General features: G+C 31.7%; 1 protein-coding gene across 1 annotated transcript; it reads right to left on the reverse strand.

Moving 5' to 3' along the window:
* Positions 1 to 1,807: 1,807 nt before the first annotated feature.
* LOC127711162 (cubilin-like) lies at positions 1,808 to 16,152 on the reverse strand. Its single transcript, XM_052217112.1, has 3 exons — positions 15,256 to 16,152; positions 11,105 to 11,256; positions 1,808 to 4,840 (listed from the first exon to the last, which is right to left on the reverse strand). Exons 1-3 carry the CDS (start codon positions 15,713 to 15,715, stop codon positions 4,673 to 4,675), a joined length of 780 nt encoding a protein of 259 aa, XP_052073072.1. The 5' UTR covers positions 15,716 to 16,152; the 3' UTR covers positions 1,808 to 4,672.
* Between the last annotated feature and the right edge of the window lie 5,277 nt (positions 16,153 to 21,429).

Consider the following 21,429-nt stretch of genomic DNA (forward strand, 5'->3'; position numbering starts at 1 on the left):
TACAAAATAATGAAATAATTGCATCTTTAATCAACACAAATTAAAGTTTAAGTATTTTAATACTTATTTTTTTTAAATTCTATCAAAGAAACTTTTCTTTAGGCCTTTTAAATAACTAATCAGAAATAACATTGCATTATATGTTATAAGAAGAAGAAATATTGGTAATCTAGAACAAAAATTAAAACAACACTCTAAATTAATTAAACCAAACAAAGCTGTATGTATCTTTACTGTTCTAATATTTATATTTTCATCATCTAACGACAACAAATAGTCTAAGAGTACATATTTTAAATGATAACATTTTATCGCTTTTTAGTGGTACATAATTAACGAGTAAAGGTGTCTTCGTAGAGGTCCGCGTGTATCGACTGTAAATAATGTGGAGTTCGTTTTACATAAGAATTTTAATTATATACGTATCCGTCCGATCCGTGCATACAATTAATTTACTGATCGATCGCTGACCGTTGTCACAGTAACTCTCACATAGCCTATTTGACGTATCTGACGGATTCTATGGGTACTCGATCACCGATCAGTCATCGATCAGTCAAACATCCGTCACCAATCATTCACCGATCAGTCAAGTTCACGTCAAACAGTAACGCCTAAGGTTGCAAGTACTGTACGACCCAGTAAAAACTGTTATCAATTCAGCGATTCAGAACCAATTGCATTATGCATTTGGTCATTTTAAAATAAAATCATGAGAAAAAAATTTGGTACATTTATGAAATTAAAACTTGAAGTTTCAAAGTTAGGAACTGAAATGCAATAAAATATGTTAAAAAAGGCGTGTCAGTGTATATCACAATCTATATAATTTCAGGCAAGAGATTAGACATATTTGATAAAAGTCATTATCGTATAATAAAACAGTCTGCAGTGGCATGAACAGGTTGTAATATGATTCAAAGTCAAATAAATCCAGATGTAATTCAAGATATGAGGCAGACTTCTGTAGTATCCTTTATCTCTAGTTCGATGGGATAGATTCGTTCAACATAGTCACCAAATTTTGTATTATTTAGTGAGAGAACATCATCTATATAGCGGAACCTAAAGTTAAATGATATTGCTAACTTCTTATCTTTCTTCCTAAGAAGTTCCTGTATGAAGTCAGTAATAAATTTCCTCTAAGCTTGCGCTAGATCCATCCGATGTAAATTTAACTTGCATATATTTGACAATCGATCTTAATTCTGGAATAAGAGGCATATTTCAAGAACAGTAAAAAATACAGGGAGCAAACAGCAAATTTTGCAATTTTAAATTTATGAAGAGGCATAACACAAGAACTGTGAAAGTGACACCACCCAAATTCAAACTTGATCTGTGTTTGGCGGATTTATGCATTTTGTATAATTTTCATAACATTTGGTTGTAAAGTTAGAGAACGGAAACCAATTCCGGCAGGTACGGACGGACAGGAGTAAAACTTGATGCCCACTCCCCCTAGCGACTGGGGCAAAATGACGCATGCTCATGTTTGTCCATAGCCAGGAACATCGCCAGTGGCTGCTTTAGTTACATCTTATTTTGTAACCTTTCGTTCTTTTTTAGCTGCAAGTATATATCTCCGATAATTGTGTTTGACAATTTTTAAAACTCTGTGTGATTAAAAGTTTTAATTACTTGGCGACCATCGTCGTCGTCGTCGTCCGTTTTCATTGTAAACAATTCTTCAAAAATGTTTAACCACTAAACCAATTGCGTCCAAACTTGAACTGAATGATCACCAGGGTATTAAAGAGAGTTTGTGACAATCGACCAAAATTGCCGCCATGGTTAGAAAAAAGTATACAATGGAAAAAATATATTTATTGACTAGTATCTTGAAAACCATAACCGATAGCTAATAGAGTCAATACGACACGGGCAAAATGATTATAATGTAAATATCTATACCTACTTTTCATTCATACAAAAATTAACAAACATGACTAATTTTCGAGTTTTTGCCAATCATCTTGTATCCTTTAAAGGAATTGTATATAGCATAAATTGTCAGATATATATATATCAAATTATTGCCATGAAATGGCAATTTTTGACAAATTTTCAAGTGTTTGCTTATTATCTTGAGACCTATAATAAATAAATAGAAATTAGAAAAAAAAAAAAAAAAAAAAAAGATCAGCCATACAAAAACTAAAAAAAGGCGAAATGCCCGACCCAATGGATGACTTCTTTAAGAGTTATCGCCCTTCAAAAACGTGTTTGCACTAATTTTAAATGTTTGCCTATTATCTCGAAAAGTGGTAATTGTAAACAGCAAAAATGATTGGCAATACAAGATATTTTGACATTATATCTTAGACAATAATAATGTATTAATGATAATAATAATTCACATATTTGTCTACAAAGTTATATACCGATTACATAATATACATTGGACAGTAAAACAAAAGGACACATACCCAGCCAAAGTTGGATTATGAGACACTTTATATACATCATATAAACTATATAAAAACTAAAATACAAATTGTAGAACTTAGTAAAATTGCAACATGGTTAATCATCAGGTGCCTGTTTATTGAAGATGTCCTAGGATCTGTTCTTAGAGCCATCTAAGGAATAAAGTGAGATAATGTTATGACCGACTTACAACATGTCTAAGCATGCACATCGAATCTATCTTAGGATTATCTTATATTTTTTTTAAATGCATCAAATTTCACCAGTAGCAATAATTATAAGATTAAAAAATAGAATCATTTTTAGTATTATTGTAAAGATAATAAATGATATTTATCTAATAATTGTGAAATCAAATTTTATGAAACAAAAACAAAAAAATAAACAACGTTTTAGATAATAACTGAACAAACTAATTGTAAATATTGACAACTATAATAGGTAACAATCTCTATATATTATTGAGTGAGTTTAATTTGTAGTGTCACAGTTTTATAATTTAGAGAGTTCAAAGTTGTATCTCGTGCATCATCTCATATAAATACGGAGTATATAAATTATTTCATTACGGATCACAGGCGCTTGGGGAATGGATCCCCTTTTCTGATTTTTTTTGGGTGTTTTAACTATTTTTTAAAATAAATATTTCTTAATATCTTAGCCTATGTTCATTTATTTGATATAATTTATCTATATATAATGTCCCTCTATTCGTATTTTCCACGTGGAAACTAAGAATATAGGGACATCAAATGCATACTTCTGTTATTGTAATATGTTTTGGATAAGAGCAAGAACACATTAAATATGTGAAAATAGATAAAAATATTAAATAAAATTGAGAATGGAAACGGGTAATACCTCAAAAGAATATTTACGAAATTAAAAATTTAAATACACACACAAATTCATTATTTTAGAAAAATTGGCATCCATTTCCTAAGCGCCTGTTTTACATACCTGATAATCCATTGTAACATCAATGTCTCCCAAATAGTTCCAGTGGATGTTATGGTCCCTAGGCGGTCTATTGTTACAAACATTATAATTACTAGCCCCTGAATAAACATAGGACGACTCCTATGACGTTGCTTAAGGTAAGACATGTTTTATAAACCACTATGGACAAAGATATGTGTTAAAATGGTCTTGGGAAATGTTCTAGTCATAAGAGCTCTTCAATAAGCAGGCCTTTGGTTTATAATAATAACCTCTCAGGTGAAATAGAACATGAATAAAATTTAAAAAAAAAACGGAAGTATACAATCAAGAGTGTAAATTGCTTTTCAATACTCGACGTCTTCCTATCATATTATACACCAAGTTAGATAACTCGTATTGTAATTTAGCTTTCTGTTTGAAAAACATGGTAAAAAATTGATAAAATGTATTTGATGGATGTTTAGAGCAAAATAAATGATTGTCCTGAATAATAATTAGCACGATATCATAATAATGAATCAAATTATTTTTTTATGATTTTACTAAAACAATCTTGAACTTAATACAAATTGATAACCGTTTGTATAATTCAAAAATTTGAAAGTTGACAACAGAGACTGCGTAGATGTGCATTCAAAAATGAATATGCATTTCAGCGCAGTCTTTGTTGTAAATACTTAATCTGTGTCGACGTTCAAGACCCTTATGGGTAGTCAAGGTCGTTAAAAAACCCCTTCATCAACTTTGAAATTTTAAAATTAGAAGTCAAAATATTATAATAATTATCATGATTATGATGTTTTTAAGAACGAACATTTCCTAACATTACATAGGTTTTCAAAAGATTATTCTTTCGAATAATTTTTTAAAGATAATATGAACAGTAATTTTCATATGTTAAATCAATGTGGCTGGTCACAATGTAAGCACATAATGACAGTTTTTATAATGTTTTCCAGCATTTAGTCCTACAAAAGATCACTACAGGTTTGGACAAACTACATGTTAAATTATATAGTTATTTACATTTTTTAATCGGATGATAAATATCAACCTTCGGTTAAACCTTGAGTTTGATTCAAAGATAAAATAAATCCAGCTGACCACAGTTGAAAGTGTCCTTCAAATACATAGTCGAAGCTTACAAACCTTTGCCCTTATAGCTAAACTTTTGCTCTTTAATCAGTATGAACATTCTTACTTACAAGTAACAGACTATATCTAAATTAAGACATTAAATTTCCACTGCATGTTAGTACAACTGAGGTAAAGTCTGTAAGCCTCTGACATTGATAACATGTTATTTAGATGTTATTTTGTAAACGTATGCACTAAATCCCGTTTTTGTTACAGAACCGTCTGATGTAAATGTAACAAACATATATCGTCCAGTCGATATCATTTCTGGAGGTAGATTCTTTCCACTAAAAGATCCGATGAGATCAGTTGCATGCACTGCATCGTATACCTACAGTAAATGAATTGATAATGCATTGTTAAGAATACCTCCTATTTGTATTTGGTATACTATCATGCCGAACGAGGAATGAATATTGAAAATATGTTATGTTTTCATTTGACTTTTGTTGTTGAAATAGAACTTTCTTGATACGCTGGTAGTTCGACGACTTTAATAAATTTAGAACCAAAATTAACTTCGCTATTCGTACTTAGTAATCATTTGAAGGAAGGGGGTCACGTGATTGAACTAACAATAAGTGTTTTTGTTCCCCAAAACTTTTTAAAGTTTGTATAGTTATTCTTATGATATGGAAATTATCGCAAAACGTAAATATTTTGACTTGAGTATACGATATTGTGCATATTTTCAGTAGTTGGAGGTGTCTTATACACATTTTATTAGCACTAGTTAACATTTGTTTTGTTCATTAAGACATAACTTGAATATACTCCGGTTCAAAACGTTACGCCTAAAAGAGTTCATAACACATTGCATGAAGTTGGACTTTGTGCCTTTTAGGTGAAAGAGTAAACTAAACCTACTGTATAGTAAATTTGACCTATGAAAATATGTCACTGAATGAAACCTGTAAACTAATAGAAGAGACCCACAAAAGAATTGAGGCTGGACAAGATGGTCCTAATACTATTATGGATTTACTTTCATGATCCTCAAAGTGGTAACTAACATTGATACCAGAGGCAAACCTTTTGGAGTACAGCAGCAATTTCCGGGTGGAAACATTACTTAATCCTTTTATGAAACTGGCAGAACAGGATAGAAAACTATTATTAGTCACAATGGTCAGAGCCAAACTATATATCGATTGGAAGCAGTTCATTCCTAGACTAAATTCAGAAAAGCCCATTTCGAAAATCCAAGAACGGGTCTTTAGAGAAAATGAGCGCAAAGGTAGCGGAGAGAACGTTGGATACATGGACGTTCTGATGACTCCATCCAATGGCAAGTAAAATGGACGGTAAAAGTGACAGCGTACAGGGTCTTGTTCTGATACACCTCATTAGAAAAGCCAAGGAGAACATACATTTAAAACAATAAATGAAGCAGAACAAAACTATTATTCTTCTGTTAATAATATTAATATCAATGACTATAGAAATGATACATGTACAAATATAGATATCATGTTTTAAATATCATAGGTCTTAACTGTTGTCGAATTAAGAAGAGATTCAACTATAAAGAATTTAGAAATTTAATAAAAATCTGATGATATTGACACAATTAAGGTAGCAGGGTACGAGTTCCATATGAAAAATAGAAATGCTATAGCTAAAAGGCGAACTGGGGGCATCATTCTTGGCTATAAAAAACAAAAAGCAAGTAAAATAAAACCATCATTTACAAATCCTAAAAACGGGCTCTGGTTTAAAGTTTCGTCAGAATTTTAAGTTTATATATACCCCCAGAATATACCGCCTGTTCTTCACATGATGCATTTAGCCAACTGGAGAGCGAGTATATACATTTCTCACAAAATTACAAAATTGTTACCTTAATCATATTAATGGAGACTTTAACGGACGAACGGCCAAGGACGATGACTTTTTCCTTTCAACAGAAAACCATAAAAACAATGCGGCGAAGTTTTTAGAAATCGACGTCCTGACGCTTGACTCACTGTGACTATACCACGAAGGTATGGCAAGCATTTTTTTGATTTTTACAAAGGAAATAAACTCATCATAGATACCAGGATTGAAATTTTGTATTTGCGCCAGACGCGCGTTTCGTCTACAAAAGACTCATCAGTGACGCTCGAATCAAAAAAAGTTATATTGGGTGGAAAAAGAGAACATACAGAATTTTACCAAATTTGGTTTATCTCACAGATTTTGATGAAATTAACTCAAATATTAAGTTTTATAAATATTTCATGAAGATTTAGAAATCCTAGGCCTTAACTATGATGACTCAGCATAAATTCACAGATTACAGTATGCATAGTTTTACTTAAATCCCTGAATGCAAAATAATTCATAATATATGCATATTTGGCAGTTAAATTGTTTAGAAGTGCTTATATTTACTCTTCGCAGTCATTGAAACTCATAGATCCTTCCTGGATATAATGGGTGGGGTGTTTTTGTCCTGTCAATAACCCAAAAGTAAGCCGTAACACCTAAATCTACTTTTTTGTCACCGCAACATAAAAAACACAAGCTAGAAATACAAAAATATCTCAACAAAACTTACAATAGTGTGTCCTATCCTGAACATGTACTAAATATTCCATATTGCTAGAAACAGCAGAATAATTTAGAAAATGTGAGGCCCCAGGGGCAAAAAACAGAGAACATTCAAAGAAACACAAACAGATATTACAAAAAGTGCATGTGGTTATAGGCACAAAACAAGAACAAAAAACAATAAACAACATATAACAATATAATATATAAAACACATATGGTGGTGTGGAGAAGGCTAAAACAATATACAGAGTAACATTACATAGGGTAATGCTAAGTTGTTTTTAAGTGCAAATTATTCTAGTAATGGTAGCCACGGGTCCCAGCAGAGGTTAGCAATGTGAAGAGGCTTTACTTTAAAAAAAATATTCTTTTCTAGTATTGGATTTTCATTGAGATAATTTTTGAGCCCTGTAAAATTAACTTGATTTTCACATAGTTTTGTTCTATAAATAAAGAATTTTGATAATAGTATTATTAAATTTTTTATTTTATTATATTCTGTTTTTCCAAAATTTCCAAATGAAATTATATCCATGTTAAACGGAATTATTATGTGTGTTTGGTTATAAATCCATTCACCGAGACTAGGCAAAAAGAAAAAAAGAAACTGGGAAATTGAAAAAAAACGGTTGAACAATGATTGTCATTTTGAAAGTTTCAAAAAAAGGTAAAAGAACATTCAAAACAAATAGAACAGAAAAAAGTTTTCAAGACTTTAAAGTAGCTGAAAAAAAAGATACAAAAAAGTTATGGATCAAGCTATTCTTGATCACAAAAGAAAGTTGTCAAGGACAATTAAAAATTTTAAATTAAATAATTCACAGGAATTCTGGAAACTATTAAAAAATGGTAAAAAATTGGGAGCAAGCAGACAATCAAATTGAAAAACGTTTGAATTTTTGAAAGCGTTAAACGAGGAACTATGACAAACAAGACTTAAACATACCATATAATACCCGAACGATATTAATTGTCTGAACAAAAATATAAAAGAACATTTTAAAAGACGAAATTAAAAATGTATAAAAAAAAACATAAAAACAATAAATCCCCTGAGGAAGATTAAATTGTCAATGAAGATATTAAGGCAACCGAACATATATTCATAGACGTTAACAACGCATATTTAATATTATTTTCGTAAGAGTCCGGATAGTTGGTTTATTGGAAATTTAAGACCGATTTTTCAAAAACAAAGTTGACAAAATGGACCACAAAAATCATAGACCAATTATAGTTCTGAGTTGTCTTTGGAAACTCTTAACTGCAATTTGAGTGAGCGATTAATTTAATTTTCAGACGAGTTTCCTATCTTGAATGAAAATCAATGTGGATGTCGTAAAGAATATTCAACAACTGGTGATTTGTTTATAATTTTTAACATTTTTAAAATTCTATAAAACAAGAAGAAACATGTTTTGCGCATTTATTCATTTTGAAAAGCTTTCGACAGAGTTTGGTGGGATTGACTATAATATAATTGTTAATATGTATAACAGTACAAAGTCTTGTATTTCTTATAATGATTGTAAGTCAGAATTTTCCCCCTGCAGTAACGGTGCATGTAAAGGAATAGATTTATCCCCTTTTCTTTTTGTCTTATTTATGAATGACATTGCGTTTTTCTTTTTTTTTTTTTATCAAACTGCAACTTAAATGGACTGAAAATAATTTTCAACGAAATTGAACTCATTGACAACCTTAATACATATGTAAAGTTATTTGTAATCTTATATGCTAATAACATTGTGCTAATGGCAGAATCACCAGCAGATCTCCAAAAGCATCCTGACTCATTTCAAGATGACGTTTCCATATGGAAACTGAAAGTTAATGGTTAAAAAAGTAAAACATGATTTTTTTTTCTTAGAGAAACACTTCCAAGGAACCTTAGTTTCAACTTGAACAGAAAAGAACTAGATATATTGAATAGCTTTAATATATATAATTATTTATAGATATAATTGGACAGGAATAGAAACTTTAAGAGAGCGAAACAGCCCATAGCCAACAAAGCTACTAAGGCTTCTATGAGGTCCTTAAATTAGGTAGAAATCACGACCATGCAATCAATATACAGCTCGAATTATTTGATAAATATAAAAATCCATTTTACTGTATGGGTGCGAGGAATTGGGTTTCAGCAATAACAAAATAATCGAAAAAGTCCACTTAAAACTTTTTAAATTGCTGCTACATGTAAAGTTTTCTACACCATCCTATATGATATATGATGAACTTGGGAGACATCCTCTTTCTGGAAAAGAATCAAAATTGTCCAAAATTGTCTAAAACTTATGTTTTTAGTTGTCAGTTGTGAATGGAGAACGGCTTTTATGATTAGATCATATAAAACATATTTGGAACACACAAATTTTTATGAAATTGAATTGGCAGCGTCTAACAGTTACTTGAAACCTTAAAGATCAATTTGAACAGATTTGGCATTTATTGTTAGAAGAATCACCCAAAGCTGTAAATAACAGAGTAGGAAGTTTATTTAGATATTTTAGATAACAAAAATCTTTGCAGATTTATTACAACAAATCATACATTACCAATAGAAGCTGGTAGATGGTATAACTTATACCATGGTTGCTTACCAAATTTTGTCAATATAATGGAACTATAAACAACTGATACACAAGTGGGAGGTTTAGCTAGCTATAAAACCAGGTTTAACCCACCATTTTCTTCGGAAAATATCTGAAGTCAAGAATATGGCAGTTGGTTTTCACTTGTTCCGTTGATTGATAGCGTTTGATTTTGTCAGTTTTTCTGAACTTCCACTTTTTGAATTTGCCTTGGTGTTTATTATTTTTGTTATACTTTTTTATAACACCAACAGAAAGTGTACTCTGTGTAGTAAAAATAAATCGGGGATGAGTTTCACGTTACATTAGAATGTCCATTTATTGGCGGGAAAGAAAAGTGAACATACAAAAATATACATGATATAGTTAAACCAGACCAAACATTTTAAAGTATAAATTATTGATGTCATCAAAAAAAAAAAAAAAAAAAAAGCGTATTAAACTTTGCAAATTCATCAAAATCATAAATGAAGCTGTGTGTACTCCAGGCTAAATCTAGTGTTAAACCATCCCTATTGTTTTGTTGATAAAATGTCTTGTACTATTGTATATTATTAATTATTGTATATATTGTACATATGCATTTCTCTATACCTTGTCAAAATGATGGTTTATTGAGAATGTAGTTATATGAAAATGTAGTTTAATTTTTATTTTTAAATAATAAAGATCGATAATTTAGTCGAAATAGGTTTTGCGGTAAATCAATGCGTTGGATATTTAAAAAATGAGGCGGAATAAACAAATGGGATATTACAAATGCATTCAAAACTTTAATCCTGGTATGATTATTGTATGCATTAGACATAAAAGAAAAACAACAGATCACAATAGCAAAAAAAAAAACAACAACAAAAAACACGAAAATCGACGAAAGGATAAAAAAAAATCTACAAATCACTGAACAGCAAACTAAAGACTGAGAAACACACAAACCCAACCAAAAAACAGTGGTTCCACGAATGTGTAAACGGACCCTGCTCTACATGTGGCATTCATTGTGTGTGGAGTTTAAAGTTATTTATTTAAGGAATGACTGTAATATTTTTTCTGTCTATGAAGAAATAACATCAAAAATGTGGTGCACACTGAATAACCCGCGTAGCGGGTTATTTTAAAGTGTGCACCACATTTTTTATGTTATTTCGAATAGACAGAACAAATATTACAGTCATTTCTTATAATTTAATTCTTAATTCCATTTTAAACCGGAGTAAATCATGAAAAAACGTTGATGACGTCAAGGTCACATGACAAAATTATGTCTATGAGCTGATAAACAAAACAACATCAGCCAATCGGAAGACGCGTTACATCCAAAATTAAATTATTACTTGATGCACACTTTTGTACATAAAAATAATATTCAATCTTTGCGTCCTTTTTTATTGTTTGTGTTTTTTCTTTTCAAATACTATTATCAGTACGATCAAATTATACGAAATAATTTAGAATCTACAAACCTTTACAAAATCACAACAGCCCTCAGTGCTGAAAATCGTAAATTGTAATTTGGCTGTATATCCACTGCCAACATCGATACTCCAATTACCATTTAGGTTATTGCTATATGCTAATGGATAGCCAGGAGATGTTATCTTTTTATAAAAATAATCTATAATTGAACACAAATTTTTAACTATTTAGTATATTCATTGTTACAGAGAATGGTATATTTGGGTGGCTAACGTTTATTCGTAGGGGGAAAATGCTATGTACTTTTAGCGATTTGGATCCTTTCCGGTAGGAAAAGACTATAACAAATTTTCAAATGCAATTGAAATCGCCAGTACATTTTCGTGGTAATATAATGCCGCAAAGTTAAGCCTGAATGTTTTATGCTCGTAAATAGAATTTCGTTTGTTTCTTTGGACATCCCCTTCACTATGTTTGATTTTTCAATTTACATTGGAACATTGTGATTTTGGCAACCTCTTATTATCGAGAATCCGCCGGGTGAGGCAATCCAAATAAATAATCAATTGTCAAAGTTTAAGTTTACGTATTTATTTTAGTATCGGGCCTGTCGAAATGTCTCTCATCATCAAGTTAACTTGACCGCACTAGTCTGTAGCTGTAACATGTCATTTCACATATGAAAATTTTGTCCAGTAACAGATTTGGGATTTAATTTCGTTAAATCGTTAAACAAAATGATTGGTAACAATTGGTTAGACTAAGTCAACTTAATATCGGTTATGTAATTGGTTGTGTTTTAAAAACAGCCAAAATGAGAATATTTTTAAAATACATTGATGGATTTGGCTAATACATGTTCATTAAGGTGATATAGCTCATTACCTGTTAGGGTTCTTGTACATATTTGGTTTTCAAAATATTCGGCTTCGAGCGATCCTGGTGAAGATTAATCAAGAAAGGCGTTTTGGAAGTAAAAAATGTATTAAGTGTTATTTGCATTCTTATCAAATGCAGCAGTGAGCCTTTGTACATTTGAAAAAGGAGAAAGTTACCTGTAAATATTTTAAGCATGCTCTGAAGCAATCCCCCTCCTACCCAAGACAAATTTAGTGTATTCATTTATCATAGTAATAGAACCGCAGTATTTAAATGTTTGTTAGAAATTTTTATGATAGACTGAGATTTTGTTGGAATTATTTCAGTTTGCAAAACATATTTTATCATTCAAAAAGTGAAATTGAAAATCATTAGTCTTGGTACTACTGTCGATTACCTTATGACATACATTGTTAGCGTTGTAAGTATTACTAAAAGAAGACGCCAAAATAAATGGTGCCAACATTTCTCTTTTGTATTCACAATCAACTACCACTATTAGCAATCTTGGTAAATGCATGAAAGGTCAACAATTGTAGTGTAGATGTTTTTCTGCTTTGTATCGACCTGATGAGTTAAGCCTTTTTCAACCCATTTTTATAGTTTGTTCTAATGTTGTACTGTTACACCCCACTGTTCCAGGCTAGGAGGAGGGTTGGCGCCTTCAAACATGTTCAACCCTGCCACATTCTTTATGTGCCTGTCCCAAGTCAGGAGCCTGTAATTCAGTGGTTGTTGTTGGTTAATGTCTGTCGTATTTGTTATTCGTAAATTGCTTTGTTATAAATTAGGCCGGTAGTTTTCTGAATGGAAATGTTTCATATTTTTCATGTCGGGGCCTTTTATTGCTACCTATACGGTATTGGTGTTTCCCATTGTTGATGGCCGTACGGTTGCCTATAATTGAATACATCCGCTTCATTTGAACGTTGGTGTGTAGTTGTCTCATTGGCAATCATATCACAGCTCCTTATTTTATAATACTAAACTTTGTGTCGGCATTTATCAAGATGACCAACATTGCTGCTTTTTATTCAGAAACATATATAAATACTTGTATTGGTAATGATCAGGTACCTAATGATAAACTGTATGACAAAAACATTATCAATATAAGTTTTAAAATTAGAAGTTACTAACATATTGGCCGGCATTTATTTAAAATTCCAAAGTTTCTTCTTTTATTGAGAATCATTTACCGGTATTGCATGTCAGCAATCTTGACACCTCAATATGGAGTATATTCCTGACGAGGTGAACAATATAAGTGTACATTTTTATTTTCAAATATTAGGGGTGCCAGAATCTCTTCTTTTTGTTGATTATTAATTTTGGATTTGCTTTCATTTTCTAATTAGACTTGGCATTTTGGCTTATATTTATATACTAGTATATATATATATTTTAAAATTGCACGGCCATTTATTGCATATATTTTCCCTATTTTCTTAAGAAATGACTGATCTCTAAATAACATTTTTTCGGCTCGGATTGCATAGAACAAATGTTAGCTACAAATAATGTTCGTTTTGTCGACATGCGGGTTACTTATCACCAAGTGGGGGTGACATATTTTGTTACAGGGGTTTTGTTTGCATCCGAAAAGATACCCCCATTCATATAATGACTTTATGTCCAAAAATCCGATCTATTCGTATGGCTAACATGAAAATATGGTCCTATTCATATTCACTGTTGGTTAAATGTAACTGTAAAAAATTGGAGATTGATGCTTTCATCACAGGAATAAATTTATTTTATATTCATAAGATATTTTGACCCATTAATATATTGTTAATAAAATCATAACAATTGATTCAAATCGCTGGAACGTTGTAGATGGACAGGATAGCACAAAAACACAAGAGGTTCATAGAATTATTCATCATTGTTCCCGACATTATATGTTACATTACTTATTGGTGCAACTATCTTGAAAGGACTTTGTTCTTGAATGAAACCGAATTATGGACCTTTATATCTACAGGAGAAAGAATTTTACACTAAAGGGTGCTTAGAATTTCTCTGTATGCCATTTAGGAGTGTGAAGCTTCAAGGCAGGCAGAACTACTAGTATTCCACCAAATACTGAGATTATCATAAGTAGACCTTAATACATTTCAAAGATGTCATCAAATTTGATAAACAAGAGGGAGGTTATTAACTATTATAATAAGTTTCAAACATTTCTACAACAACTGTCACCTTCCGACCAAATTCCTACCTCATGTAGGCTTCAACTAGAATGTGGGGTTGACCATTGGGCATAACGGTCTACTACAGAAGTCACGTAACACACACCTATAGGGTTAACGGAGGAGAATAGATGTGATCATCACATCAGACTATGCTTCATATATATACATATAAATCTTCTGACATTGAATGTATAATGACTCGATGATGGTGTGTAACACTAATATAATAAAAAGAAGGTAACTATCCTTTTTAAATGGATATTTATTTTCCAACTGACGTCGCTGACATTGACTTAGGTCAAAACTTTTTCACTTACTGGAAATTCCCTTATCATTTCATATAAAAACACATTTTTTATAAACATTGTAAAAAACCTGTTCTAGGTCCGATTTTCATGAATTTTTTAATGTTAAATTAATAAGTGTACAGTTTTTTATGATTATTTGGAAATATTTTTATGACATGTCATCACTGAGAAATCATTATTTGTAAACAAATATTGAAATTAAGTGTCTTTTTTTTTATTATATAGATAGGATATGATTTTTTCGTGAAGAAATTCATATTTGTCTTTAAACCGTGATTTTCCTAAAATATATATCATAAATATATATCAGACGTATTGCAAGAAATGAAGACATATTGTATTCAATGAATCAAAAAACATTCAATTTGGAAAAGAAATATCTTCAGTAGAATTTGCATTATAGATTTCCTTTTTATATGAAATAATTGGATAATTCCGATAAATGAGACACTTTTGACATAAGACTACAATGGGAAAAGAGCTTCTTGTGATACTAGCGGGGGGAGGGTTAGCCTGATCTTGGTTTTCCCCTTCCCGCTGACGGGGACAATGGTATTATTCCAATCTTTTCCGGGGGGAACTGGATCGATTCAGTTCTTTTCCCCGTTAAAATTGGCATGGGAGAAATGGCTATAGGACACCGGCTCTTGTCGCCAGCTAGTTTGACACTGACTGGTACTCATTATTCATATATCAAATCGTTATGTCTCGTTTAATGATAATTGTTTGTTATCTAGGTATCAGATTAATATGTATGAACATAAAATATCTCCCCGAACGATTATACTATACTTACATGATAAACATACAAACCTGATTTATTTCTACATTCTGTAAGATTTTCCTCACGTCGTAGGTTTTCCTGTATCTCTAGACGATGACTCAGTTCCTGTATTGTTTCATTTAATAACGTCAAAGACTGACTAAATGAAATCATAGTTTTCATTAACGCAGCTTTTGTCTCATTCAGGTTGTCATATTTCTCTTCAGTGAAATCGTTTAACTCTTCCATTTGACATGCCATATATCTCTTTATGTTTTCAAGTTCATTTTTCAAATATTTTTCTCGTCTTTTCAGATCTACAATTTCAATTTCGTTATTCATAACTCTTTTAAGTAATTCATGGTAATTGTCTTTCATCACGTTAACTTCCTCTATGGTGTCTGTCTCCTTTACTACAGCATTCTCCGAACTTTGAGTAGTAACACCAGACACGTATCTGGTGTAGTAGCACGAGACAAAAGATAATATAAGAACTAACCGCATTTCCATTTCACCAAATTAAACTTGTAAATAAGGATTCTAAAATTCACATTAACGAGATAATTTCTTTCTTTGTAAGTAAAACGTTGCACACAAGACGTTGAATGAGGAAATTCTAATCCTATAATGTATAGAAGTACATTTTACACTTGCAAAAGCCAAAATGTTGCGGAAAACCGAATCTTCGTTACCCTCTTAAGATCACGATATAGTGAAATTGAAGTTACATCACAATTTTTACATAGCTTCCTGGATACACGTTAACTGAATACATGTATATGATATTAAGTGACCATTTAGAACTTCCAAATTTAAAAAAGATACGCAACATCAAAGCAATGCAAAAAAGATGGGGAAAAACCTAAACCTTTAGCAAGTACACTTCCCAAAACTCAGATTACTGTATCCGAAGTTAGTACGATTAGTCATTTTTGAATATCAAGTTAAAACAGTGATCTATTTAAACTTTAACGTTTTCTTCTATGTCAAACCCTTCACCTAATTTTACAGAAGTGAGTGCATACTTAACTGTTTAATTTTTGAAGTAATGTTTTCCTTCTTCCTTGTTATGATTAAAAGTACATGGGGGGGGGGGGGGGGGGGGGGGGGGCGGGTTGGGGGGGGGGGGGGAACCAGTTACTGAATAGCTTGATAGACTTATGTACAAAAAGTTATATGTTTGTTTACTATATATATGGCGTGTAGCATATTGTAGATGTCCAATACTAATAGAAATTGCAAGTTCTGCGCATATGCATTTGAGCGTCTAGAGTCGTTATACCCCCGCTTTAAAAAAGTGGGGGTATACTGTTTTACCTCTGTCTGTCTGTCTGCCCGTCCGTCCGTCCGTCCATCCGTCCATCCGTCAGTCCGTCCATCCGTCCCATGAATATTTTTCAGCTATACCGTGTGATGCGTTTTCAGATTCATCACTCAACAACTTCCTGTTTACCGTACACTTACATCATATTACACATGACATCCATTTTTCTCAGGAACTACATTACAAGGATTTCCGAAATTTTGTTTCAGGGTTAATACGAGTCAGCTATACCGTGTAATGAGTTTTCAGATTCATCACTCAACAACTTCCTGTTTACCGAGATATTTGGTCGGGGTATCATCAGTGAGCAGTAGGTCGCAGTTTCACTTGTAATATTTGTTATATTTAGACATGTGGAACAGGATCTGCTCACCCTTCCGGAGCACATGAGATCACCCCCCCCCCAAGCTTTTGGATGGGTTCGTGTTGCTCAGTCTTTAGTTTTCTGTGTTGTGTTGTGTTTTGTTTGTATTTTTCTTATTTTTCCATGGCGTTATCTTCGACTTATGAGTTTGAATGTCCCTTTGGTATCTTTCACCTCTCTTTTACACGCAGCAAAGTGACAAAGGTCGTGAATTTACAGCTCATTTTATATCTGAACCAATGCTAATGTGGCCAGAACTAGTAATTGTTCACGGGAAGCCAATACATGTACATCTCCAATCACAAGGTAGTATAGAGCGGTCAAACGGAAATATTCATGACATACTTACTGCATGGATGAGGAACAACGAATTCCCAGTGGTCAATTGGAATCAAATTCGTACATATACAGAAGAATTCTACTCTTAACAAAGGTATTGGACAAGGTACAAAGGCTAGAAAAACTTAAAACTGTGAAACAGTCTGTGCCATAGTACCGCACCGATTAGTAACAAATAAATTTCAATACAATATTTTATCAATATAACAATAAGAAGATGTGGTATGATTGCAAATGAGACAACTATCCAACAAGTTTACATATATTTTAAGAAGTTTATTCAATGAGTTTTAACATAAATATTTTACTTATGATCGTATTTCATATAATTGACATTTAAACTTCAGTTCTTATTATTTCATGATGTATAAATAAATTTCTTTTTATTTACTCTCATTTTCCCTTTAGGCATTAACATTAATGCCTAGACATAATTTTCAGGATTTAAGTTTAAATCCTAGGATTTAATAGTAATGACTAACATTATTTAGGCAATATACTTACTGGGTAGGCGTTAGCTTATTGCCTAGGATTTAAGCTTAATGCCTAATTTCACTTATTGCCGCTAACATATACATGAGAGAGAGAGAGAGAGAGAGAGAGAGAGAGAGAGAGAGAGAGAGAGAGAGAAAATACATTTTGACTGAATTTCAACCAAGAAAAAGTTACATTTAAAAGAAATATCTCCTTTTGCGCATAATGTATCATTATGCGTATTGTATACTGTCCACAATGCCCACAGCCAAAGATATTATTAAATAGTAGAATATTAAATGTTTCAGGGGATTTTATATTCAGATAACTGGAACGATCAACAGTTAAACAGTTACAGATTATAGAAACTTTAACGAAATCTCTCTAATTAAAATATTTCTAGACTTAAGAACAAATTAAATATCATAGGAAAGCGTTTTGTGTTTTCACCCGCTGACAAATCTGCAACACTGTTGGTTGGTGGTGTTTGACATAAATACTTTTTATTGAACTACTCAAAACTGAAATTACAAATTGGAGTTCTTTTATTAAGATTCTAACACAATGTTGACTGCTGTACCCCAATTTTTGACATTTTTACCTATAATGTCTGTTTGTTTTGCTCACACATTGTTGTCAATGTAATGGAATTCTATGCGACTCTCATACAAGTGAGAGGTTAAGCTAGCTAAAAAACCTGTTTTAATCTACCATTTTCTACATAAGGAAATGTACCAAGTCAGGAATATGACAATTGTTTTCCATTCGTTTGATTTGTTTGAGCTTTTGATTTGCCTTTTGATTAGGGACTTTCCGTTTTGAATTTTCCTTGAAGTTCGGTATTTTTGTTATTTTACGTTTTCTTATATACGTATAACCTATACTGAATGAAGATAGCATATTTCTAGAAGAACAGACTTTCTGGTCTGCAATACTCTTCAACTTTGTACCTTCTTTTGCATTTTTACTTTATCGATTAGAGCGTCACTGATGAGTCTTTTGTAGATGAAACGCGTACAAAGTTTGAAGCCTAATATATGATGAGTTTATTTGCAACATAATGAGCTCATTACGAACAACCATGACAAAGCCTATGTTAAAATCAATTTATATTTTAAATTAACCTTTTCTGCAGTGTGAAAAACTTTTGTAAGTCTTAGATAAGCAATGATTCTTTGTAGGTTGGTTTGCCCTTGTTTGCAATTAAAACTTCTGAACCCGATTGAATACACTACCACACAACCTTTATAATGTTTTTAAGATTTCCTATTTAATAGAATGGTCTTTTGATGAATCTAAATTTAACTATATTTGTTGTAGAAGATGCAATTTCTTTTTCAGAAATAAAACTAACAAAACGTCAAATGATTTATGTTCCGATTAGAAATTACCGTGCCCCTTTTTTTTTTGTCTGAGTTATTCCGTTACTGTTATAAATTCAAATTTATGGAGAGAAAATCATAAAAATCCAACAAACCACAACTTGATAGACATTTTTAACAATAAGATTGATTGATATTTGGTGTTTCACGCCACTTTAAGATATAAGACATAAAGCTTTATCTAAAACCGGTATATGCTATTCAATTACAAACATAAGCTCTGAAGAGCTTTTTAAGCTTTCCGGACTAATGACTATATCGTGGCGCTCAATTGGTGGAGGAAGCCGTAGTGCCTGGAAAGAAAAATCGACCTTCGGCAAGAAAACTGACAATCATAGTCAATTAAGATTGGAGTCGAACGCATCTGCCACGTGCGGGGTTCGAATTCACAATTTCAGTGTTGACAGGCTAGTGATACAGTATATACAATACTTCGACTACTTGGGAATGGCCAACGAGTCTCTTAAACAATACGAGCAAATATTTAGATGATATCTTCTTCTTAAGCTATCTAGGTTTTTCTAAATATACCAAAACATAGGCATTCTGCAATCTGAAGTAATATATCCAGCGTTGATGGTGATCGATAAACGTCTCGACTTTTCTTTCCTATTGTTATTTTCCTTTTCCTGAAGATGATGTTTCTTTTAATTGGGTACTTCTATGAGATTGATTTTCTCTCAGTTGGTTCGTATACATGGTAATATGTGCGTGACATAAAGACCATTTTACAGCAGGGATATAGATAGCATACATCGGTCACAACGTTTACCAAATTGCATTTCTAAATAAATATAGAGGTTTATCAAAAGTATGATTCCACATGCAAGAATTTAATAAAAAATTGATTTTGCTATAAATTATTCATATCTTTTATGAAGCTAACAAATTTAGGATTGTCCTCCAAATCTGTTTCATATTGATGAAAGTAATAAATCTTCTGTCAAGTACAAAAACCTATGTTAAGAGTTAATCGAAATCATGTTGAATACTTTGGGCTTGGTTTCAGAAACTGCTAACATCTCTAATTCGGCATAAAAGAGAGGCGGGAGTTACCAAAGTGATACTAAAACTCATAAGTTGAGGACAAACTGGCAACGCCATAGCAAAAAAACGATGTAAATTAAACTACCTTAAACCCGCCACATTTTATGTGTCTTTTCCAAAACAAGAACTTTGTCGGTAGTTGTCGTTTTCCATATCTAAATTACTTTCGTTATTTGAATAATTTTATTTTTTTATTGAATCTTTTCCAAAAACAGTTATCTTCTGTAACAAAATATCATGCAATCAGCAAATTAATGATATACGATACAGTTAAGATTAGAAATTATCTGTTGGCACTACAGATTACCTTGCCTTTTATTTTAAATGTGTGTGTCTTTGTTTATTGGAGTTAGGAAGTTCTATATATAGTTATTATCCTGGTCGTCCTTTAAATGTGTGGTAACTTCCGTTGAATTTCGGAATGTTTTCCCTTGTAAATCCAGTCAAGATCCCCCTGTTGTCCATATACTATACTTTTTAAAATTCAAATATTCTTTTTAATGGTTTTTTTTCAAACAAATATTCAATTAAGTGTAAAAAAGAGAAACCCATTGATCAACAATCTGATGAAAAAATACTGATTCAACCCCCGTGTCCCTTTAGTGCAACCAATGAGAGAAAAGCATCAACGACAACAATTTGAATAATAAGTAGACTTAGACTAAACATAACATCTACTTACTATACTAAAAATATTATGGCCTAAATATATGTAAAGCTTTATCTTTCATTATATCATATCGAATTGCCAATCACTTCAAAATAATGGGTCAAATTTGTAAAAAGTGAAATATTGATATTGGTCTCAGCGAAATGAATGATTTGAAATATTGAGAGATAGAATTAACTTCTAAATTGAGTCAGGATTGCATCGACAGTATAAGTATAATACTGCTATGCTTCCACCAGTCGAACCAATTTAAAAAAAAAATGAATCGCTGCAATCTTTCTTTCCATACACATGAATATATATTAGTGCAGAAATATTCAATAATAGCAGGAACAGATTCAGCAATTAGCTTAATTCGCAAATAGGGAGAATTCATAGTTAAATATGATTTTACATTCTTTACGTTTTGGAAGATTGATTTTAAGTATGGAACAGACCCTTCTATGAGAAAGAGAAATTTAAAAGTATATACAAATCCATAAGTATGACAATTTAAAAATCTATTTCTTGGTGGCAAATATGGGAACAAGCAGATGTTTTTTTTTGTCTCAATATAAGACCAAACACATCAAATGCTTATCATAAGCTTAACAATACACTGACCCTGGATTAGGAATATCAAAA

Source organism: Mytilus californianus, unplaced genomic scaffold, assembly GCF_021869535.1.
Source record: "Mytilus californianus isolate M0D057914Y unplaced genomic scaffold, xbMytCali1.0.p SCAF_8, whole genome shotgun sequence".
Lineage (NCBI taxonomy): Eukaryota > Metazoa > Mollusca > Bivalvia > Mytilida > Mytilidae > Mytilus > Mytilus californianus.